Consider the following 23513-nt stretch of genomic DNA (forward strand, 5'->3'; position numbering starts at 1 on the left):
CTGGCACTTAACATTATAAACAAAATCTTACACTGGAGGTTATTACTTTTGCTTCAGGAATTGGGGAAAAAATATGCACATTATTTAGGTTTAGTTCCAAAATAAAAGGTGGCAATTTTTTCTGTCAGAAATACTGGAACTCTATTATTTGTTGAGGGGCTTGGTATTACTCCTAGAAACTTGAAATGCTGTCTCTAAATCTTGCAGCTCTGTTTCACCATCTGTGCTTCTGTATTGCAGGCGGAAACCCCCTGACTCAGCTAGGAGAGCAAATCCCATTCACTTCTGACTTGGTGGATTCCACTCTGTGTTTCCCCTGCCTTCCCATTTCGCCTGGGTGCAGTTAGCATTGGGCTTAGAAGGGACGGAATCTTGCTCTGTAAGCAGCGTCCAGGATTTTCCTGGCCAGGAAAGTCTGCCAAACATCAGAGAGGATGCTAGAGCTGTTAGTGGTTGGGTGCCTTCATCTCACTTTGGGAAGAGCAGTGCCAGCATGTGTCAAGTGAGCAACTGTTAGGCCCTGGCTCAGGCAGCGCTCTCTGCATGCTGGTTATTTCACCAATTATCACTATGCCACTGACCTTCCTATTTCAGAGGTGACCAGAGAGATTGTGGTGTGGCAGCTCTGACTTCAACTTGCATCCTCAGATTTCCTTGACCTCTCTGACTGATTTTAGAATCGGAAATGATACAAAGTCAGGGTGGTGATGCATGGAGATAGGCTTGCTTTCTGGTTCACTTGATTTTTTTTAATCTAATTTTTTCCCCCTTTTTTTTTTCTTCAATACAGTACTTATATTTGATACATTCCGTTTTTTATAAGATGTAGTAAAGATATAAGAAAATCGTGCCTTTGCAGTTCTAAAAGGCAGCTGGTTGGATGTCCAGGGCCGCACCATGCAGTTGCTCTCAGCATCCCAAAAACTGCTCTTGGTGCTGTGCTGACAGTACTTGGATTTGTCCTGTTTCGTCAAAGTTGTGTTCCAGCTGGGGAAGGCAGCAAGCAGGGATGTCAACACAGAGGTGAGACTGAGCTCTGCTGAGGTTCTGCCAGCCTGAAGACTTGGCTTTCTGCAAGGTCAGTGGCAAAGCTCCCATTGAGTTCACTGGGTCCAGGATTTCTTTGTTTCGGTTTTTATTGATTGTGAGGATTTAGCTCCCTAGTGAATCCTTTCCAAACTCTCCTGTCTTCATTCAGTGTTTCCAGGTAGCAACTTTCAGATGGGATGGACACCCTTGTTCCAGCATAGTCTGCCAACAGTTTGTGCATTGCCAGGTTTTAATGTGTTTTTCATGAAAGATGGAGTTTGTTTGATGTTCTTTGCCTATATTTTTCTTCAGGGAAAAAAAAAATTCTGCCATTGGTTTGCCTTAAATTTATTTGGCCAAAGGAAAGATTAATCTAAGATAATAGCTTTTTATAAGTCTCTGGAAAGTTAGTGGCTGACAGGGAGACAAGGCACCGTAACCTTCACACTCAGAGGACAGCTGCAGGTTGAGGTCCAGAATTGAAGACAGGCTTTCAGTGCTCCAGAACTGAGAAGACCTTCAGTGGTACTTCTCACAATCAAAATCATTCCCAACCAGACATGGAAGCTGAAGGAAATCAGTCATTAATATTGCTGTTTTGTTGTTTTTGACAAGGAGAGGGAAATCTTCTCTCTTGGCTAAAGAAAAAAAAAGCTGTAAATTACGGTGTGCTAAATTTTGGTGCTTGCGTTTGAGGTATGTGTCCCTTTTGCCATTTCATGGGGTAGTTCATGTTATAAGGTAGTCTATCTAATATGCCCTGCTTCTTGTGGGGTTTTGTAGGCTCTGCTGAGTTTGCAGCTAGCTCAGGCATGTCTACACAATCTTGCTGTCACTGCTGTGGTGCCCCATCAGTACTTACAGAACAGCCTCAAGCGTGTTTGCGTTGGGTTATCTCCTGAGTAGTGTTTCCAGCTCCTAAGTGCTACGTAGACATCTTCATTCTCTCAGTAATGTTTTCTCATTTACATGATACAAGACCATTCCCATGGCTTCCAGTCTGTTGATGGGGATGATGCAAGGTCTTGGTTTTACCTTGTAAAGTCCCTAATGCCCCAGACTCTTGTCTGTGTCCTGAGCCAGTGCCACATGTCAGTAAAATGCCCATAATAATAATCGCCCCTGATTTGCGTGTGTGTGATAAAGAGGGAGGGTATTTGGCTGCTTCCTCTCTCATTAAAGTGGTTCTGTTCTTATTGGGTAAATCAAGATAAAACTTCAGAGTCCTACTAAGCTGTTTGGTGGTGTATTTTCCTGTGACATCCCAAGCACCTGTGACATCCCATAAATACAGGGTCTGACAACAGGCTGTTGTGTAAAAGTTGGGTATTTCTTTATCTCATTAACACTGTGTATTTATTTCATTAACCTTTTTTAATAAATTGATGCATGTGATTTTTTACTGTGTGATGGAGTATGAATTAAGGCTGGATTATAAATGCTAATTAAGAAGATGATTAAGAGTGTAAGGAATGCCCTGGCATCTCCGATTCTGTTTCTCGTTGAGTGAATGTGAACTGTATCTCACAAAAATAAATGATTATGTCTTTTAGGGGACTTTTGCTAGCTGTACAGAGAAGCTTGTCAGCCCTGTTGTTCTGGTGTTGGTTTCTTCTGTAAGTGAAAAAATAAAGAGGGGGGTAGATTCACGTCTTTGGTGCTGTAGGTAGGGTAATCCAAAGCACATGGACTGTGTCTCTCTTGTTTATCCTCCGGTGCATGTGCAGCTCAGGAATTGAATACATAGGAACAGTGGGCATTGGACTTGGATGCAGCCTTCCCCTCCCTGCCCCAAGAAATCAGATGTAAGGTCAGCCGTGACAAGATCATGAGTGCTTCTCCAAGGGCAGGTAAAGGAGAGGAAGCACAGAGGCTTTCCTCCTTTTTAGAGAGCTCAGGGCTGCTGGAAACTGCATGGCTTCGAGTAGGCTGCCTGTTGTGCTTTGTGTCTTGGCTGCCTGAGACTAGCTTAAGAGATTTAGGTTTCAGAAAAAGCACAGGTACCTTCTACCCTGCAGATGTGTAGTTAGTTGCTATTAATTTAATTTCTGTGTAAAAATAAACACAGTGTTTTGGGAAGCCCTTTTTTATATTAGAGGTGCTCTGTAACTGAGCCAAGGTGCCTCTACTCTGGTCCACACCCTTTAACTTTTTGTCAGTGCCCTCTTTGGTACATTAGGTTTTTGAAGTAACTGTGATCTTGCCACCATTTGTGGAGAGATGAATGAAAACCTTTGTCAAGAAGGTAGGTGGAATAACACAGATTTAATTCTGCAAATTCTCTCTCAATTACCATTGCCTGCCTGTTTGTGTGGGATCTGTTTGTATAAGGGTCAGAGGGTCAAATGAACTTCAGTAGCGTATTCCTGGACCATTCTCATTAAATAAGGAATTAGGATCTCTCAGCTCAGTTAGGTGTGTTTATGTTTGCTATAGGTGTACTTACTTAAGCACGTAATCGTTCTAAACACAGTTCTTCCCCGTCTTCCCATCAGATGGTCACCGTTACAAGGCTGTAGTTGGAATGGGAATTGGTAGGAATATTACTCTATAGTAACATCACTGGTTTTCCACTGAAGTGCCCACTCGCTTGTAAACATACTATAAAACTAGGAATTAGCCAGCACAGTAAATCATACCAGAATTTCACTAGCTATATACACTGTTTTTTTTTTCTGATTCTTTCAAAACTATTCCCTCCTCTGTATCCACTGCAGACAGACAGTAAAGAAGGCACTTTACTGTGGTAGAGCATTAATCTACAGAGTCTTCAAGTGTCTAGAGAATGATTCTCAGTGGTTGTGAGGTTAAAAATTCTGTGGGTGCAAAAATAGAGCGCAGTCTGGGATATATTTGCTTAGTGATAAGTGCAAATGCACCTTGAAGTTGTGTTGTAATTGACAGTGCAAGTCACCACTGCAGGATTTATAGATCAGTGTTGCTAAGCAATAAACTTTTGTATTTGGTTATTTAAATAGCCTTATTGAAAGTGATTGTTGATAAGAGATTAAAAAGGGACAACCATACTGAAATCTGTATGGCAGCTATAACCTATAACTTCAGGGGACATACCATGCAGTGGGAGTATTTCAGAGATAGCCTCAGGCTTGTGTAATCATGTCTTTGGTCATTGACCCTTCTAGAACCAAATTATCTTCTCATTGCTTTAATGGTTTGCTATTAGTAAACATGAAGTCTAATAAATAATAGAACCTATTCCAAATAATAAGTTATCTTTCCAGACTTAAGAGTGTTACTAGAGATAGGGTTGTGGCACCAGGCATGGCAGTGAGGTGAGAGCTGTAGCAACATCACAGGAACGCAACTGATGGCTGGTAGAGTGCTTTTCAGGGGTGCGCCTTTGCCCACGACATGCAGAGGATGCAATGCCAGCAGTGATTGCAGCCAGCTTAGAAACAGTCTTGGGTTTGTTTTCATGGTAGTGTTTTCCCACAGGTGAGCATGGGAAGTACAAATTAGTCAACATGAACCTGACTATAACTTCATAAATAATGCTGAGACATCTCAGTGCTTGTCCCACCAGTTAATGATATTTTAACCTTGTGGTTTTTGCAGTTCAGACACAGGAGTTGCCATTTGCAGGGATTTCTCTCTAAGTACATTTTGGTTGTTAGCACTGACACATTTTTTTTTATATTTTTGGGGTTTTTTTACTAACCAGTGCCATTGTGCTTAAGCATCAGTAACATCAGCATCATTCTCTTTTCCTATTTAAGCATATGATGTAAGCAGCCTGAGTTAGTCACCGGTGGAGGAACTGGGAAACATTTCAGATGGGCATGAGCAACATGATGTTTCCCATAGTGTTTTCTTGACGATGATGATGATGTTTGCTTGGAATGGAATGAGACTAATAGTTCACTAGTGATAAGTGGGGAATACCTGTGTGATTATGGAGATAATGGTGGACAATGGAGAAAGAAGTAAAAAGTGCTGGTGGGAATAGGATTGCATAGCTGGTGGTTGAATGTTTTGCACTAATTCATTGCTGGTTCTTCTGCAAGTCACTTTAGTAGCTGTTGCTTGGCAATCTTTTGATTTTGGTCACTGTGAAACTGGCAGGTAGTTTTAGGTCAGATGCTGGTGGCTAAACATTTGTGTCCTAAAGCTTAAATGTGTACTGCCTTTATCAGTGTTTTGGTTCACCCGAGTCTGCTCTGAGATGTCATTGTGAAAGTAGCAGTTTCACCATCCCTACCTAGTGTGGTATTTTTCTACTTTGATTTTTCTAAACTAAAATTTTTTGAAGGTGAGGCTCGTTAACCAGCCCCCAGTATGAATTGTTGGCAGGATTTTGTTTTGATCACATCTCCCAAGCTAAAGAGTTAAATCTATTGGTGCATGTCTAACTCAGAGATGCGATACTAAATACTGTTTAGGTTGCAGGAATTTAACGTTCTGGAACAGAACAACACTTCTATGCTTTCTCACCTTTCACAACAACAGCCTTCTGTTTGTCTTCAGCACGTGTTTCAGCAGATGAGGCAAATAATTACATAACATTAGCTGCTCTCCCATTTCATTCCTCTTTGCTGATGTGCAACCTGATGGAGTTGCACATGATGGCACCAGCTCATAGTGTGGTCTTTGCCACACACTGAATGTGTGGGTGGTATCTCAAAAGTCCTGTGATACAGCTATTAGGCCAGACCTTGCAGTGTTTATTCAGGCAGTGTTTTCATTAACTGCAGCAGGCATCTGCCCAAATCCCAGGATTTGGCTGCTTTTTAAAAGATTTACTCTAGGGCTTGTATTTTACTTTTGTTTTGGGAACCGATACAGGTAGAGTTGTTCGGCTCCCTAGTGTGTCTGAGGTTAATAGGTGTAAAAACACTTGTAGGCTGCGGTGTTATTCCTTCATCAGTCAAAGCCCACCCAGTTGTACAGCCCTGTCCTTGCTTTCACTTTAAGTGAGGGCTCTCTGAAGTAGCAGTGGGGTGAATTGCATGGCTCGTGCTCTACAGGAAATTGGGGTAGTGTGCTTATGGCTTGTTCTGGCCCTAAAAAAAATGACTGTATCATGAAACTGATATGGGAGGTACTTTGTACTGGATCTTGAGGGAATGCCTCAGTAACTGGAGAGAGGAAGAGGCTTTTACTGGAAGATAACTCACTCTTAATTGAAAGTGTGGGTGATGTATTAAAAAAACATATTTGAGGATACCAGTCGTAGGCTAACAAATCATTTGGTGTTCTGCCAGAGGATGAACTCTTGATAATTCAGCTGTGTAGTGTCAGTGCAGGAGCCTGAGTCCCGGCCAGATGGAAGCTGGTTTTCTCTCGTTTGGCAGCCGTGCAGGGCTCCACAACTCGCGGGGTGGCCGGGTCTCCGCCGTGCATTGCAGCGCCTCTCAGCCTCTCCTGAAGTGGTTCAGATCTGGGGACAGGGTCCTGACAGCAAATTTTCAAAGAATTTATTCACTTGTACATTTGAGACTGGGAAACTACAGCACAGTGCCTTTTAATGACTGATTGGTTCAGTTTGTGAAAGGTTTGAAATGAGAGATGCAGCATTAGGAACTACTTCCATTAGACTGCATCATCTCACCTTGACTTTTGTTTATTTTTCTTTAATTTCACCCTTGGGCGAGCATGGTCATGTATTTCCATCCCAGCTTCACTTCCTCTTACACAAATGCTTCCATTCACTTTGCTTCTGGTCTTTTTTTTTTTTTTTCCCCTCCTCCTCCTGGCATTAAAACTTTATTTTTACTATGTGTAAAGCTGTAGGGTTTCTCATCAGTAGAATCAAATGGAAGATCAGAAATATAATTAAATAACTTTTATTTCTTTGCCAAAAACAAATTATTTTTTCTTGGCTATTTTGGGTGACTTTTTCACACCTGCAAGGGTATAATCTTCAGCATGTCTGTCAGTGTGATCCTGCCTTAGAAATGGAATGATCTTTTAAAAGTAATAATTATATACTGTAAGAGAAGAGGAATCAAGAGTGTTTAAAAAAATACCTTTAAAATGTGGAGGTAACATAACTTAGGCAACTCTAACTTTTCCCCCAGTACTCCAGTTCATTAGAACTTAGCATCTGCTGAAGATCTCAGCTGTTTAGCAAGAGTAGTAACTTTTTAATATTATAAACATTAGGAAATGTAAAATACTGCAAATATGGTACTATGAGAGTAATGTATTTTAGACCTCTAACTTCCTATGTATGAGACATTTAAGCATGTTGTTGCTTGCATTGCACATACTTGTATTGAATCAGTGTATTCTGCCTGTGATCGACTAAGTAAATTTCAGAATGTTCCTTGATTTGTTTTTTCTTACTCTCCAGCCCCTCCTTCCAAATAAAGAACAACCCAAAACCTCGGGTTTCTTGGTTATTTAAGTGTTGTAGATGGCAAAGTTGGAGTGGAGTTCTAGTTTACAAGTAAAGCTGTATAGACAAACTCCTGCTCGTTAGCCGTTGTGCACATTATCATGTTCTCCTGGTTTCTTTTCTCCATCTTTGTGGAATTAGTTTAATTTCTGTTTCCCATTTTCAAAATCCGTGGGATGGCTTTGGGTTGGTGCTAATCTGCGTGTGTGTCCTTTACATTTGTTTTGTGTTAAAGCTGTTCTGAGCTGCAGTGTCTATCAGCAGAAAGGATTTTACTTGTGAAGAAGAACCTTGGCATGCTGTTAATTACCTTGCAGTGAGTTTCTTTTCCCAGCCTGTGATCTGTTTGGGCTTTTTTTTTTTTTTTCCCCCTTTGCCCTGAGCAATGAAGAGCGAAAGAGAAATGTTTTCTGAAGGATATCTGCTTCACTGGCTAGATCACTAAGCAGGGACAACATCTACCATGTTGTCTATGCCCTGATAGTTGGAGTACGAAGTGTGCCTCAGGGCTGGCTTTCTGCTTTTGCTGTGCAACCTGCCAGACAGGGAGAGACAGAAGTTACTCATCTGCATTTTTTTTCCCCTCAGACAGCAGTGTGCATCAAACAGCAGCGTGCATACATTTCCCCTCAAACGACTGTAGGAGTACAGTCACCTCAAAGTCGAGAATGTTTATTACCTCCTGTTTTTCACAGGAGGGAAACTGTGTTTTGCCTGCTGTGCTCATTGCTGGGCATTCTCATGTTGGTTTATTCCTCCTAGTTACAAGCTGAGGTGCACGTGAATGTCACAGAGAAACCTTCTACCACTGTTGCAGCCTTGTGCATAGACAAGATTGAAAAATGGTGTGACTGAGTTGGAGGTCCTGTGCTAGTTGTTCACTATATCAAAAATTAATGTTACCCATAATTATCCTGTGTTGAGGGCTGGAGGTGTTTTGTTTTGTTTTGGGTTGGGTTTTTGTTTTGTTTTGGTTGGTTGTGGGGTTTTATCTTGGTTGGCTGGTTTTTGTTGGGGGTTTTTTTTGTGTTTTGTTTCTTTTGGTTTTTATTGGTTAAAGAGAGAATTGGCACAGAAAGAATGAGATACTGCAAACTGGCGTGTATGGAGCCCTTGCCAAACTTATCCTGATAAGCATAGGATGAAGTCTGCCCAGTACCTGTCAACTTTGCCTTAGAGGGCAAAAAGGGTTCCAGATTGTTTTGAGCACAGTGGAAATGTGTAGGTACACTTATTTTTTTTCATTTTTGTGTGTGTGTGTTGGACATAATCTGAAGAAAGGCAACCTCTGCATAGCATTGCTATGAGAGTAGGAGTGCCAGTACCACTTCTGTTCGAAACACAGATCATGTTTCTTCAGCATGGGATTATAAAGTCCAGGTTGCATCCTATTGCTTGGTAGTTACATATTAATAAAGTGTAGGTCCAAAGGGCTTGTGCTGCCTTGTCTTGAAGTTCCTAATCTGGTGAAACTTTTCTTCGGATCTGTTGCGTTTGTTCTGCGTGCTGTGCTACAGAAACCCTGGTCTTCTTGGTCAGTTGGCTCGTCACTTTTCCATTTTGGGAAGTCTGATGCAACTGAGAACAGTGCTGGTAGGTTACTTGCATGTTCTGCCAAATTACTTCATGACTATATGCATTTTTTTTCAGCTTACAGTAAAGTGAGATAAACTATTTCATGGCCTCGGTGTAAGGCAGAGTACATTTGTGTGTTCGAATCAGCTGCTTGTTTTTACTCTGTCTCCTTATCAAGGTCTGGATTGAAGCATTCATGTAGCTGTGAAGGAATCAGAGGTTTGAAGTGTTCCTGTTTGTAACTTCATCCACAGACTAGGTTGGGGGGGGGGAGCTTGACAGGTATCTCAGTACTGAGTGCAGCGAAAGGTGTTTGTGAGGGGGAAAAATGCTGTTGAGCTGAACTTCGTTTGAGTTTAGCTGATGCTGAAGAATGCTATGCAAGTTTTTATAGGAAGTTGTGTTTATAGAGTGGAAAGTACCCGTGCTTAAAACAGGCTTTTAAATCACATGCTTCATCTGTGTATTACTTTAGTGGGGGAACAAACAGGCTTTTATTATGGAGTGCTTTTGAATTGTCCTTTATAACCAAGCAGCTCTGGCAGAGAAAGCTGAACTCTTTCTGACTTTCATTCAATAGTATTGACAGGTTTTCTCAGCACCTTCTGACTGCAGTTGCTGGAGCCTGTCAGAAAGCAGCTGCAGATCCAAGGTAGAGCTAGATCTGTGTGGATTTTAGCTTGTGGTTTATGGAGCTACTTTCTACTACTGAGGTGTTTCAGGAAGTTGGCTAGGAAATGCAAATCTCTGCCACGTAGTTCTCTGCAGATGCGAATTTGAAAGGGGTCTGATTCCACTGAAGTAGTTTGAAATCTTGTCATTTGGAAACTAACCAGGAGTTTAAAACAGTTGGAGTGTTTCAAGAGAATGTGCAGTCCCTATTGTAGAAAAGTTCGTATGAGGTCACCTGGACTGTTGCTAGGTTAGAGGGACTGTGGTGGGAATGTTTTCCCTTTTCCTTTCTCTGCAGCCTGAAGGAAACAGACCTGTGCTGTCCCCTCTGCACAAAAGAGAAGGAGAATTGTAGTGTTTAAAAGGGCCTGACCATGTAATGCCGAGATGAATACACAGTGTTATGCATTATATGGAGGTCAAGTGACCATCGCTCGTCAATGTATAGCTGATGCTCTTGATGGTAATTCCCTTAGGTGCACCCCCACCCTTGGCCCCAAGCGGTATTGTAACTGCAGAATTGGCTGTAAAGAGTACTTAAAGTGCCTAAATAAAAAATGCACTCCCATTTCAGAGCTATAAATTGGTATTAAGGTGTCTGACCTTGTTTGTCTGTTCCTTCGGAAAAGATGATGCAGCTTTATGTTATCTCTAAAGAACAAACAGCGTACTCCCAATTTACTGCTAGCTCCTTCATCAGCCTCAAAACTCAGTTGTTCTTCACTTTTACCCTCAAGTTTCAAGTCCCTTCAGCTTCAGCTGGTTTCAGTTTCATGTTTATTTGATTGCCATTGGTTTTTTTCCTCTATCTCTTTTCACTGAGAGATCTGGAATTTACTAGTCTGGGTAAATTATAATTAAAAAAACCTAGTTCTGCCAGGCTCAGGACGCACGCTTGCCTACTTGTTTTATTCCCACATCCCCTTTGCATTGGAGATTGTTCTCCACATTGTAGGACAAGCTCTAAAAAACAAAGAAAATCTTGTTTAAAGAATCAAGTTGGTGTGAATTTCTATAGCTACATGTAGTGATGCATTTGATGTTATGGAGGGAAAGAATTACATCACTTGTAAATCGATCTGAAGTACATAATTGTTGCACTGAGTGATTGTAAAGCTACCATGGCACAATTTGGATTTATGTAGAACTCCTATGTCACTCACCACCTGCCTACAAGTAACAACTGTAGCCAAACATAAAGGGATATGAGCAAAAGATAAATCCCAATTTCTTTATCTTCTGTAGACAAGTAAATAAGCATTTGGTTCATGGACACATAGAAAGTCAAGGTAGTTTGAGAAAGAATAAAGCCTTGAACTTTTTACTATCACTTGCGTGGGGGGGGAGGAGGGTAGGGACTGTGAGTTGGTGACGAAGTTGGAATGACTCACTAGGTGTATATAGGGTGAAAAGTGAATGTACAGGGAAGATCTCCCGTGGAAGAGAAACTGCTGTATGCTAGTAAATATGGCAGTAGTTCTCCCTGCATATTTGTAGGGAATGCTATTTTTTATGCACTCAGGAAATGAAAGGAAGTGTCTGCATCACCGTTAATTTTAGTGTCCTGCTGAGGTCTCACTGAAATAGGCATTTTTAGGGCAGTGTAGTGTTTTTTTTTTCAAGTTGAGGCATGTCACAGAAATTGTTGGTTTAATTCAAATACTGATTTAAACGTGTAGAGGATGTGGATTGTTTCTGAACTCCTATTTTCTTCTCTGCCAGGAGCTTACACTGGTAGTTCAAACTGTATGAGAATACACTTTTTCTGTAACTAAAGAGTTTTGTTTAGTAGTAACCTGTCTTTTTTTTTTTTTTTTTTTTTTTCACTGAGCACACTATTGACCTTGGTTGATAGAACCACTAAGCTTTACAGGCTTTTAAGGGTTAGAGTGCTTTTTCTGTACTGTTCTTTTCTGGATCTCCATTTATGTTGATCGCAGGGTGAAAACGTTGTGCAGAATCATAATCTTTTCTCATCCTGCACCCTGAAACCAGGCAGATTTAAAAATACAGGCAGTAAGCCGGTGTAATAATTTCTCAGTAAATATTTTACTGCTCTTTCCATCTGTTATGCTAAAATCTGACTTAAACTAGGCATAAATCTAGTCAGAAGAGGTCACTGGGATATAAATCATCAGAATTAATCCTCTTAGACGTGTGCTTGGCATGAGGCCAGCCATTCAGAAGTTTAACAGTGTGCATATGTTGCTTATCTGTCGGGCAGCTTGCCAGTGAAGTAAACTTTGAGTTAGTGGTGGGTTTATATCTCTATAAAGTGCACTGCTGCTTTGGTGCAAGTCGATGCAGCTTCTCTCTCCTGCGTGCCACCTGTGGCACGTACCCCGCTACCCTTCTTCTCAGGGTGCTGTCAAAGAGCTGTAGTCTCTTCGCATTGCGTGGTAAGAAGTGGTCCTGTTCATGGGTGACCTTTTCGTGGTGCTTCCCTATGAAGTACCGTGAGCCAAATTTAATACTACTTACTCAGAGCCGAGGAAGAGTCAATATTTCAAGTAGAGTAATACCAGGGAACCCAAATATAGCTGAATGAAACCTCACCCTGCCTCTGCTCCTGTCATTCGGACTTGGAGGAAACATTCATTTACGTAAATACAAGTCTGTCTTGAATCAGGTCTGGACCAGACCCAGTTTCTGTCTTCATAGGAGCATGCTTCATAATCAACAGAATAATGATTATTTCATATCCTGATTATGGAGCTGATTCATCCCCTGGGGCATGGAAGGCAAACAGTAGGAGTGAGTGCATCATTAAAAAAATTAGTGTATTTTTAGAAAGGAGTTAAAAATAAAAATGCAATTCCATTGAGAAGTTTCATGGTAAAGAAAAATGTCTTGCATTAGAGGAACTTTTTTAAACAATCTGAGGTTATGGCTGAAATAATATATTTTCTTATTAATGTGTTTATACTTTGCTTGCAAAAAATTATTCATTTTCTTCTTGCCTTTATTTCTCAAGGAGAAGGATGAAAGCTCGTGCTCCTCCTCCACCAAATCAAGCTCCTGCAGCAAGTAGAATTCAAAATGAGCACAAGTCACCTGCAGAGACAGCTGTAATTTCTGATCAGAACCTCGTGAGCATGAAGGAGAACATGATAAACAGATCGGTGGACTTCACAGTCATATTACCCAGTGGGGTGGAGCAGAAGAGCACAGTACAAGGAAGGTAAGGCTTTGATTACCTCACACTTTCCAGAGCCCTCTGTTCCCAGTGGGGTAGTTGTTGCTATTAACATCTCCGTTTCTGAATTGATGGGGTTCTCTCAGAGAACCATCCTTCAGAAGCCGTGCTTCTCTGTATTTTAGGCAGCTGTCGTACCAGAGTCCTGAGAGCCCTGTATAAAGGATCCTCTCTTCTGTGGCAGGAAGGTTTTATCAGCTATCGTGTCACTGTTTTCCCCATGGATCGCCTTCTGCATGTGTATGGATCCATCTCTTCCACATAGTGGCACTTGGCTAGCCTTAGGTCGTGTCACATCTTGTAGTAGAGAGGGCATTTGGTGCAGTGGAAGGTAGGTGCTGCTGGCAAACAGCAATCCTGACAGCATGGCTGTCTGGAGTCATGCCAAGAAACAAGCTCAAAAGACCAATGATTCATCACATTGAGATCCTGCCTTCACAAATACAATGTGATTGTGTAGACAACAAAGCATCTGTTGGTATTTAGGGTGCCTTTTCTTTGTAGAAGTGTGTTGGGTTTTCCATGGGAAGAGTGAGGTTCCCTTTGTCTCTCTGTACAATTAAAGGCAAATTGGATTGAAGAGGCAGTATTAAAGTAATACTCACTATGAGAGCTTTTCCTTTTCCTCATCCTCTCTGTAAGAATTGTTTTGAAAGAGAGAAACTTGGTACTTTAGGAAAGAATTCTGAAGAGTTAAAACATTTAATTCCATACAGTGATGAAACTGTAGCAAACAATGAATGTTGTGGTCAGCAGTGGTCAAGAAATTGTAGGAAGTGATAATACCACATAAGGAGGATAGGTAGATAAATAAGGGCCTATGCTTATTTTACATCTGGGGCTAGCAGTAGTTAGCAGTCCTGTAAAACTACTCTTCTTTGTCTGATATGTTAGTCTATTTTGACTGTGTGTCCATTAGTTCATTTTGATGGCTGAGATGGGTGTGTAAAGCACCACGTAGTGTCTCTGCAGAGAGGGACCTGGGAGTGCTGCTGAAAAAGTGAAGCACGACCCAGCAGTGAGCCCTTGAGGGCAAGAAGGCAAATGATACTGTGGGTTTCATTAAGAAGACCATGGCCAGCAGGTTGAGGGAGGTTATCTTCCCACTCTGCTCTGCTCTGGTGAGGCCACTTCTGAAGTTCTGTGTCCAGTTCTGGGTTCCACAGTTTAAGACAGACAGGGACCTACTGGAGAGAGTCCAGGCAAGGGCTACAGAGATGGTTAGGGGACTGGACCATCTCTCAGGTGAGGAAAGGCTGAGAGAGCTGGGTCTGTTTGATCTGGAGAAGAGAAGATTGAGAGGGGACCTCATCAATGCTTATAAATATCTAAAGGGTGGGTGTCAAGAGGATGTGGCCAGACTCTTTTCACTGTTTCCCAGCAATAGGACAAGGGGCAGCAGTCACAAACTGGAACATGGGAGTTCTGTCTGAGTATGAGGAATGACTTCTTTACCATGAAGGTGACAGAGCACTGGCACAGGCTGCCCGAGGAGGTTCTGGGCTTGTGTCCTCTGGAGATACTCAAAACCCACCTAGATGTGGTGCTGTGCAGCCTGCTGTAGGTGATCCTACTTTGGCAGTGGGGTTGGACTAGATGATCTCCAGAGGCCCCTTCCTACCCTGACCCTTCTGTGGTTCGGTGATTCTTCCCCCTACTTGTAGAAATAAGTATTCGCTTGGCCAGGCTGAGACTAGTGCAACTTGCATGGGTCAGCCCAAAGCCAGGGTGGTGTTAAAGGTCTTAAAGGAAAGCAATGCTTATCACAGCTCTAAAACATCTATCTAGTGATAAGGTTTTTATGGGGACGCTTGGATTTAGTGAGGGAAAGAAGAGAGCAGGCCTGTAAAGTAAAACAGGACATGAAACTCGCTGTCCATTAGATTGCAAAGAAAGCTGGTGTATTTCATTGGCAAATGGGAGCTACCTGGAAGGTAACAAGCGGCTGATCTTCCTGCAGCCTTTTGTATAGAGAGATATGTAATTGTCATGTGGTTAGAAAATATTTTCTTTTCCCTTGAAAAAAAAAGCCCCAAACCCCCCAACCTCTAACAGCACTACAACTGTGATGTTTTAATGGGACCTTTTGAAGAAGCTACAGGATCAGAGAGCAAATGGGAAATCCCTGTACATTGACTGGCACAGGTGTTTGATTGTCACTGCCATTGCTGTCACATGCACTGAGGCTGAGTGTTTTGATTATTAGAGGCTAGTTTGTGGACCTGAAAGAAATGTCAAAAATTAAACCATAGACATTTCCATGGGGTTATTTGTATCTCTTCTACATTAAATATTAAGCACTCAGCAGGATCTCTTTGTTATTCGGTGAAGGTGCCCACTTCTCTCCATTGGCTGCATGGCAGTCTGTGACCCTGATTTGGGAAGTAATTAAATTCCTGCTTGTGCTAATCTGCTAATCTGAGTATCCCCAGTGTGTAACAGGTAGTAAGTGTTCTCCCAAGCGCTGTCTTGAGCACTTGGACTGGAGAGCTAGTGACAAATGTCAGGCACTGATCGCCAGCTGTGGGAAGTGGAAGATTATCCAAACTGAGGAGGGGAGTAAATCATCCTAACAAGTTACAAAGTAAGACAAGGATACGCTCTAATGAGCCCTGCATTACAGGGGCATCAATCTGTGAACAGACCTTGTGTCTGGTGCTGTTCATTCTAAGCGCTGAAAGATGGAATTTTACCTACAGTAACACTGCTTATGTTTTTAGGGATGTGGAATACAGCAACAGCAAAAAAAAAAAAAAAGAATGTGAGGAGGATCTGAAAATTTTAGAGGGTGGCCTGATTTAAGTCTCCAGGAGCGGGTGAAAGCCCAGGTTCTTTAATCTGTTTGCATTGTTTTGACGTTGTGAACTAGACAGCTACAAAGTGCAGTGATACTCCGAGGTCAGCATTTAAGGGTGAAGATACTGTGTTAAAACAAATGTGTTTGATGTAGTTTGAAGCGAGTGTGGGAGCCAGTACCAATAATAAATTCTTTTCCCTGCTCACTCTTTATCTGTGGTGATATCATGGAAGGACATTGCAGACAAATTTGGCTGTTGTTTATACTGTTGTAAATCTTCAGTAGTTTCATTGCCATTGTTAAAACTGCATTCTGCAAAATCTACTTTTGGGTACCCTGGGGAAATAGCTTCTCTGTTGCACAAAAATTTGCAAAACCTTGCCCTGGGCATCATGTTAATGAAAAACGTTTCTATAATTTCAGGAAAGCCATTCACAGAGCAGTGAAGTACACTAGAGGAAGCCTGAAAAATGTAACTATGGTAGTTAATTAGTATCACTTAAAATTATTATAAATTAACCAATTTAAGTCTAAATTATCTCTTGCAATTTGCTTACATTGTATGTAGGCAAATAGTTATATTGTTAATTCTACTTTGTTCTCTGTATAGAGAATTCCTATAAATACCAGCAAGGGGGCAGAAAATTCTCATGAGGTTTCCTTGCTAGTTCAAGAAAAAAAGAAAGTCTGTTCTATTTAAAGAAATTTTATTGGAATCTGGAACTTTTATTTTATTTGTAAAAGTTAACTCAAGATGACAGTCTCTCTTAGGAGTTCATTGCCATTAGGTAACACATAATTTACTCCAGATTTTGAAAACCTGTAGTGCAGACTTCAGCAGAAAGTCGAATCCTGCAGGAGTGGGTGCAGCAGCGGAGTGGTACTGAAAACAGTTTTCTTTTGTGAAATAATCGGTCCCTTTGAACTCTGTTGTAAAACACATAAAGTATTCGTGAAAAAAATGTTACTCTTCTCCCCCCCAAAAAAGGATGATGTAAAATACCCCCTCAGCTAATATATATTTGTACTGTTGTGTGAGCACCAAGGACAGGCTGAGCGTTGGCCACTCACACTTGTTACGCACCTGGATCTGTAGCAGACCCACAGGAACTGTGGGCAGGTCCGACAGAGGCAATGGCTAGACATTCAGAAAGAAAGTAACTGGAAAAGCTCCACAGGGTCACCTGAAAGGTTTTCTGTTTGCAATTCTCACAGGTAATACTTTCAGTGGGTAAGCTATAAATAAAGGGATCACATGTCTGTCTTCATTCTCACCGAGTGACACTCAGGAGGTCTTCCTGATTAATGCGGATACAGAGAATTAGTGTCAGCAGCTTGAGAAGTCTGTAATACTGCAGATACCTTGCAGAAAAATGGAGATGTTTGAAGCTAATGATGTTTGGTTTGGAGTTGTCAGCACATGGATGACTGAAATGCAGAAGAGTAGACTGGACAGTTACTGTTCCTGATATTATCTTACAGGTTACACAAATTCTTTAATACATGGGATGCCCAGAGAGCAGGATACTAGAGCAAGTAATAAACCAGCTGAAGCTGGAGTCTCATTCTGCAAATACTGGAGGACAGAGCTCAGTGCAGAATAGGTGTTGTATGGAACATAAAGCTGTTGTCATCACAGAAAGAATATATTTAATTCTCCCTGGAAGAGACTTAAGTGATATTGATTGTGGGCTTATAGCTTATAGCTCAACATACAGAACAGTGTCTCAAGGAAAACTAAAGGTGTGAAATCAGCCCAGGCTGGTAAAAGGTGAAAGAGGTCTTGTTAGAAGATGATGAACAGGGAGCAAACTGCAAAAGGCTTAAAAAATGGCTTACCTAAATACTAGATGGGGGTCAGGTCAAAACTCCTGTAGCTTAATGTAGTAAGATTTGGCTTTTTTAAAGCCTAGAATAATTTACAGAATAATTGATGTTGGACGGGGGCAATAGAACTCAACTGCTCTTAAGTCCCTGCTCAGTGCAGGTCTCGCAAGAGCAGGTTGCTCAAGGCTGTCTGCAGTCAAGTTGGAACCTCTAAGGAGGAGGTTTCCGAACCTCAGTGTACCAACATTCCAGGGGTTGAGTATCCTTGTGGTGAAAAAAATGTTTCTTTGTACCTAAATGGAGTTTCCTGTGTTGGCACTTGTCTCCTGCTGTTCACCACCAAGAGTCTGGCTCTGTGAGCCTGCTGGTTAGTACTTACAGACAGCAACAAGGTCTTCCTTCCCTTCTTCACCCTTCTCGTCTTAATGCTCAACAAACCCAGGCTTCTGCCTCTTCTTGTGTGTCATCTTGATCTTCCTTCCGTGAATTTGCTGAGTTACAGAACATGAGAGCCAAATATAGACGAGCAAAATAAGAAAATTAGAAAGTATTTATGAATATTTATTTATCATGCTTCCTGTAGGGCTTTTTGATGCCGTTTGCTATTTAATGTATACATGTCTGGTTATGTAGGAAAACATAGTAGTTTCATGAAGTGCCTGCTGTGCTTTGGAGCATGGGAAAATAACAACAATTCATGCTGTTTTTTTAAATGCAGATAGTGAAGGCGTCAGAAACTTCAGGTCGCCCCCTGCACGCTACTGTTCTTTTCAAACCCTCACTTTAGATTCCTACCATGCACTTATCATTGACCTAAATAAAGAAGATCCTTTCCTCCAGTTTGAGATTTATGTTCTTCTATGGGCATTTGTAGCATGGAAATAGAAGGGAATAGGAAAGTCAATGTCATTTGATAGAGTACAGTTTTATCCTACACGTTTATTCCCTAGATGTATGAGGCTGTATTTTATGATGGATTACTCGGTGTGATCACAAGGAGATTAGGCCAAACCACGTCCAAAGCAACTCAGTTGTTTTCTGCCTCTTAAACTATAGATGTCTTCCTGCACTGTACTGGTGAACAACAGGACACAAATGGTCTGACACTCTCAAACTCGATCAGGACTCTAGCCTGGTACATATTGCTGACAAAACAGTTATTCTTTACTGTCCAGAATTGGTGTTAAATGTCAGACTGCTTAGTAATAGAACATCAGAACACAGCCCAAGTACTCTCCTTTGCTAAAAATAGTTGTCTGGCCCACCTTGTCTGAATCTTAACTTGGGTTCATCCTCCAGTTTTATTTCTGTGCTCCAGTGTTTGCTTATCAGTCAGTAATGTTTGCTATCTGCTACATAGTGTTTGTTCTCTCAGCCCAAAATTCAGCAACATCTTAACGAAGTAAGAAGGTTGTGTTTCTTAGCTGAGTAGTTGAAAAGGCATGAGACATTTAACTTGTTCATTTCAGCTTTATACTTGGTCATTTATAATCAGACCTGCCTGAATTTGAAAACAGTATGACAGAAGCTCTGAAGAGCAGGTTAGAATTAAATGCAGATATGTCTGTGTTGTGGTTTAACTCAGTGGTCAGCTAGAACAACCACACAGCTACTTGTTTGCTCGCTTCCCCAACCCCGTGAGAGAATTAAAAAAAATAAAAATACTCATGGCTTGAGCTAAAATAGTTTAATAAGCCAGAAAAGGAAGAGGATGCTGGTGATGATCATAATAAAGAATATACGAAACAAATGATGCACAGCACAGTTGCTAGTGCACAGTGCCCAGCTAGTTCTTGAGCCACAACCCTCCCTGGCCAGCTGCCCTTCCCCCCAGCATTTGTAGTGAGCATGATGTTATATGGTATGGAATATCCTTTTGGCCAGTTCAGTCAGCTGTCCTGGCTGTGTCCCCTCTCAGCCTCCTGTGCTCCTCCTGCAGAAGGCTCATGCCTCACTGGACAGGGAAGCTGAAAACTCCTTGACTTAATTGCAAACACTGCTTAGCAACAGCTAAAACATCAGTGTGTTATCAACATTATTTTCATACTAACTCCAAAACACAGGACTACACCATCTATTATGGAGATTACTCCATCCCAGCCAAAACCAGGAACGACATGCAAACAAAGGAGAGACTATATCCCAAGCCCAAGTTTAAAAAGAAAAGTTGGTCCAGATTAGATGTCTCTTGTTGTATTTAGTGTCTCTCTTCTGTGTGTGCCACGTGGAGTTACTTGAAATAAAGTCACTTCAAACTCCCATTTAAAATCAAACTGAACTGTATTCTGGTTTGAAGGGAGATTTTTCAAGTTGGTGAAACTGAAGACTGATGTAAGACTAACACAAAAGCTGAGATCTGTCTCAGGTGGACTGACACTTTTTAAAGTGCTCACTACCACGTAGCATAATGAATATTCATTCATGTAAATACCAGCCTGGGTAGGGTTCTCCTGTAGTTTGAACACAGTAGGTGTAAATGTTTATGTTGGTTTTTGTGGCATGTTACATATGAATTAAATATGGTTGTGAAGTACAGACCTTTGCAGTGTGGGGACAGTGCAGAATAAGTCATTGTGAAATGACCTGATACGGTCTCAGTGTAGGTAGCAGATGTTTTTACTTACACGCTCTGTGTGTGAGCACTTATCTCAGCGCTGTACTTCTCTGAACCCTCCAATACATATTAATGACATCTGGTTTCTTGCTTTGATCTTCAGTCATCCCCTTCTCCCTGTGGTGTTCCCTTCTCAGCGCCATCACCCATTTCAGATTTTCCTTGCCTGCCGCTGTTGCAGCTCACGCTGAAAGTCACACCTGAAATAGGTTGTTACTGAAAAGGTCCTTCCTCGCCTCTTGTTCACAAAGAGCTGTCACCTACACAGGTTTTAGTCTTCCACCTGTTAGGAAGGGATCCTTCTTGTTCTCCTTTCTTCTTGTCTTTCTCTGGCATTAGCTCTCTAGGGTTCTTCACTAACTTCTTGAGCAGTTGTTGGTTGACAACATGTATGTAGGAAGAAGATGGGCAGCCCCCAGTTTCCCAGGTGCTGCCACCTTGCAGCTGAAGGGCAGCTCGCACTGCAGATGTAAGGGTGGCAGCTAATAACCTGTGAAGGGTTTTGTTTTCTTTGAATTTGCTTGCATTTTGAGTCTGTAGACAGTTTTTTCCAGTTTATGCATTGTAAGAGATGCCAATTCCTTTGACAAACACACTGTTTATGCATTTATTTTCACTTCTGCTAGAAGAAAAATAACCCAAGTATATGACAGGCTACAGGTACAGCTGGTAATTCTTTTCAGCTACTCTTATTTTTGTTAATGACAGATACTGGTTTATGAAACCAAAACTTTCCAGAAACATAACCAGTTTTAGTAAAGCTGTTTTCTCTGAACTTGGATGGAATTTTAGGGAGGAAGGTTGGGAAAAAACCCAACCCTTCAGTACATTGTGAGTGGAGAATTTCTGGGGTGTGGAGGAAGGTAGTTGGTATCTGCTGTGTCAGGCAGTATCACAGGCCAGTTGAGTTATTGACACAAACATTATTTCCATGCAATGGCATGGCATCTGAATAGGGTAGTGACTGTCTCTTTCAACTTTGTGATTTAAGAATCACATCTGCAATAAGACACATCTGCAATAATGAAAATACTTGAAACCAGATAGTTTTATACTGGGTTTATATCCTAACCAAAATAAATATGAAAGAGATGAGATCTCTTGTACTTACAAGTACTGCTGGTGTCAAATGGATTGGGAGGAAGGGGAAAAACTGCAAGTTGTAAGCTGAAAAAAAAAGATTCCTGTGTACCTTTGTTCTAGATTTAAATGCTCTATTTTGAGTTGCATTCTGTGATGGTTCAAATCTAGGTAGAGTTCACTGTACCATAGGTGCATCACTTATTTATATCTTGTCTTTATGTTGAAGAACCGGGTTTGAATTGCATAATTCAATGTACAGATTTAGCAGATAAGATGCACATTGTCCTCTCCTGGCCTATGTTTGTTAGTGCTATTCTTTGCACTGTTGTCTGCCTCACAGGGAATAGCTAATTGCCAGCTCCTAAACACACACTGAAGTGTGAATTTATTTAATTCCTAACGTTTTTCGGATCTGTTTAGCATTTCAAAGCATTAGCACTGTTGCCTCACAAAAGTGGTTAACAACTGACACATCCCCAGCTTGTACTGGCATTTTTTTCTCCCATATTAAAACTGAGGAAAAATTTTTAGCAACTAATGCTAATGGTGAATGTCTTCTTCCTTCCAGTAAAGCTGTGATGGATCTGTTGGTTGACTTATGCAGCCAGTATCGCTTAAATCCATCCCAACACAGTCTTGAACTGAAGTCTTCAGGAGCTCAACAACCTCTGAGTTACAAGCCAAACACTTTGATAGGAGCACTGGACGTACAGACGGTGCTTCTGAAAGAGAAGATTCCCGAAGAGAAGCCAAAGCGACCTCTGCCAAGGGTCCCCGAGGTCAGTACTCTTACAGGGCTAAAATGGTGTCATGAAACATCATTTCCTTCCTGTGATTTCAAGCAGTTCTTCCAATCTTTGCATCTTCAGACCAGATAAGAGATTGACTACAGCCTGCTTTACTGGCTCAGCTGATTTGCATGCAGACTGGCAGGTGCCAGTCTAGGCTCGAGACAAAATGTTAATGTCGCATGTGGTTGCACAGGTTGAAGTCTGTTCCTGTGAAGGCCCTTGATTAAAGACCAGGGTGATTGAAATTTGCAGTAGTGGGTAAAAAGAGGGTTGTGGGATTGTGTGGAGATAGGTAGGGTTTTGGTGGTATTTGGCTTGCCATCTTGATTGAAGGTGTGGGAGAAGAATGATCATTAATAAATGAAGAAGTAGCTATTTTCCAAATATGATTGCTAAAAGTTTTCTTACTGTAAATCAGTATAGCTGATTTCCTTTCAGAGCAGTGCTTGTAATCAGCTGCCTCTGATGCCTTTTTCTTATTTGCTTGTTCTTGTGAATATCTACTTATGTAACTGGGGAGTTCTGAGATTTTATGGGGGGGGGTGTTAAATAATATGGTTTGCAATAGTACGTGTGTGGGGTAAGATTTTCTGGGAGGAGTCAAGGCAATATGGAAGGCCCCAGCACCTTTCTCATTGTAAGAGGCAGGGCTGAGAGTTTGGGTTTGTTTCTGCAGAAATCCGTGAGGCTGGTAGTGAACTACCTGAAGACGCAGAAGGCTGTGGTTCGAGTCAGTCCAGAGGTGCCTCTCCACAGCATCATCCCAGCTATTTGTGAGAAATGTGAAGTCAGTCAAGAGCACATTGTCCTTCTGCGAGATGGCATCACTGGGGAGGAGCTGGAGCTTACCAAGTCCTTGGAGGAGCTGGGAATAAAGGAGCTTTATGCCTGGGACAAAAAAAGAGGTGAGCTGAGACTGAAAGCAGTTACTGTAGGCTTAGATGATACACCAGCAATATTATGGGCAATTTAAAAGCATTTGTGTGCCTGTTCCTTTGGGCCCCAGTTGAAACAGCAGAGTGACATCTCAGTCCAGAGAGCAGAACGGGTTTGTTCAGTGAGCCATGCCCAGAGCATCAGCCAGGACAGCAGCATGCCTGGCCATCCCTGGCTGCTCTCGGCCCTGTGCCAGGCTGGGCTGTCCCCTGGCAGGGCGCAGGTTGGCGTGGGGCAGGGCAGAAGGAGGAGCTTTTGTCACCTCCTAGAACTGCCTTCAGTACCGGTGTGCGGAACACACGGGCCTCATCCAGGCAGAGCCTGTCACCTACCTGTGCCGTGGGTTGGAGAGGGAGACAGAAGGAAGAGAGACATGCTGTAATCATGGCAGCTGCCGAAGCTGAGAGGCAGAAGCGACAGACCAGGGACACGAGCAGCAGACTGGGGATAGGCTCAGAGACAGAGCCTCCAAAGAGCGAAGTTGTTGATGGTTTAGTGAAGAGGAGCTAAGAGGTATTTGTATTTAAAATTTTGTTCTCTTGATTATTCACCCCCACGTTCTGTTCCTGTAGATGATACTGCAGCGTCAACTTCTCAGGCTTGAATTTTATCAGCCTGATTGTGTATTCAAATAG

The 23513-nt window shown here is 41.8% G+C and overlaps 1 protein-coding gene across 1 annotated transcript in view; it reads left to right on the forward strand.

Annotated features, from left to right (window-relative positions):
- Positions 1 to 23513, forward strand: part of COBL (cordon-bleu WH2 repeat protein) — a 161146-nt gene that overhangs the window by 30068 nt on the left and 107565 nt on the right. Inside the window, exons 3-5 of the mRNA XM_084260031.1 lie at positions 12609 to 12815; positions 21720 to 21930; positions 22619 to 22847. Of these exons, the coding sequence (XP_084116157.1) occupies positions 12609 to 12815; positions 21720 to 21930; positions 22619 to 22847 (647 nt within the window). The remainder of the gene's footprint in view (positions 1 to 12608; positions 12816 to 21719; positions 21931 to 22618; positions 22848 to 23513) is intronic.

The sequence above is a fragment of the Gallinula chloropus genome (genome assembly GCF_964237585.1).
Source record: "Gallinula chloropus genome assembly, chromosome: 2".
Taxonomy (NCBI): Eukaryota; Metazoa; Chordata; class Aves; order Gruiformes; family Rallidae; genus Gallinula; species Gallinula chloropus.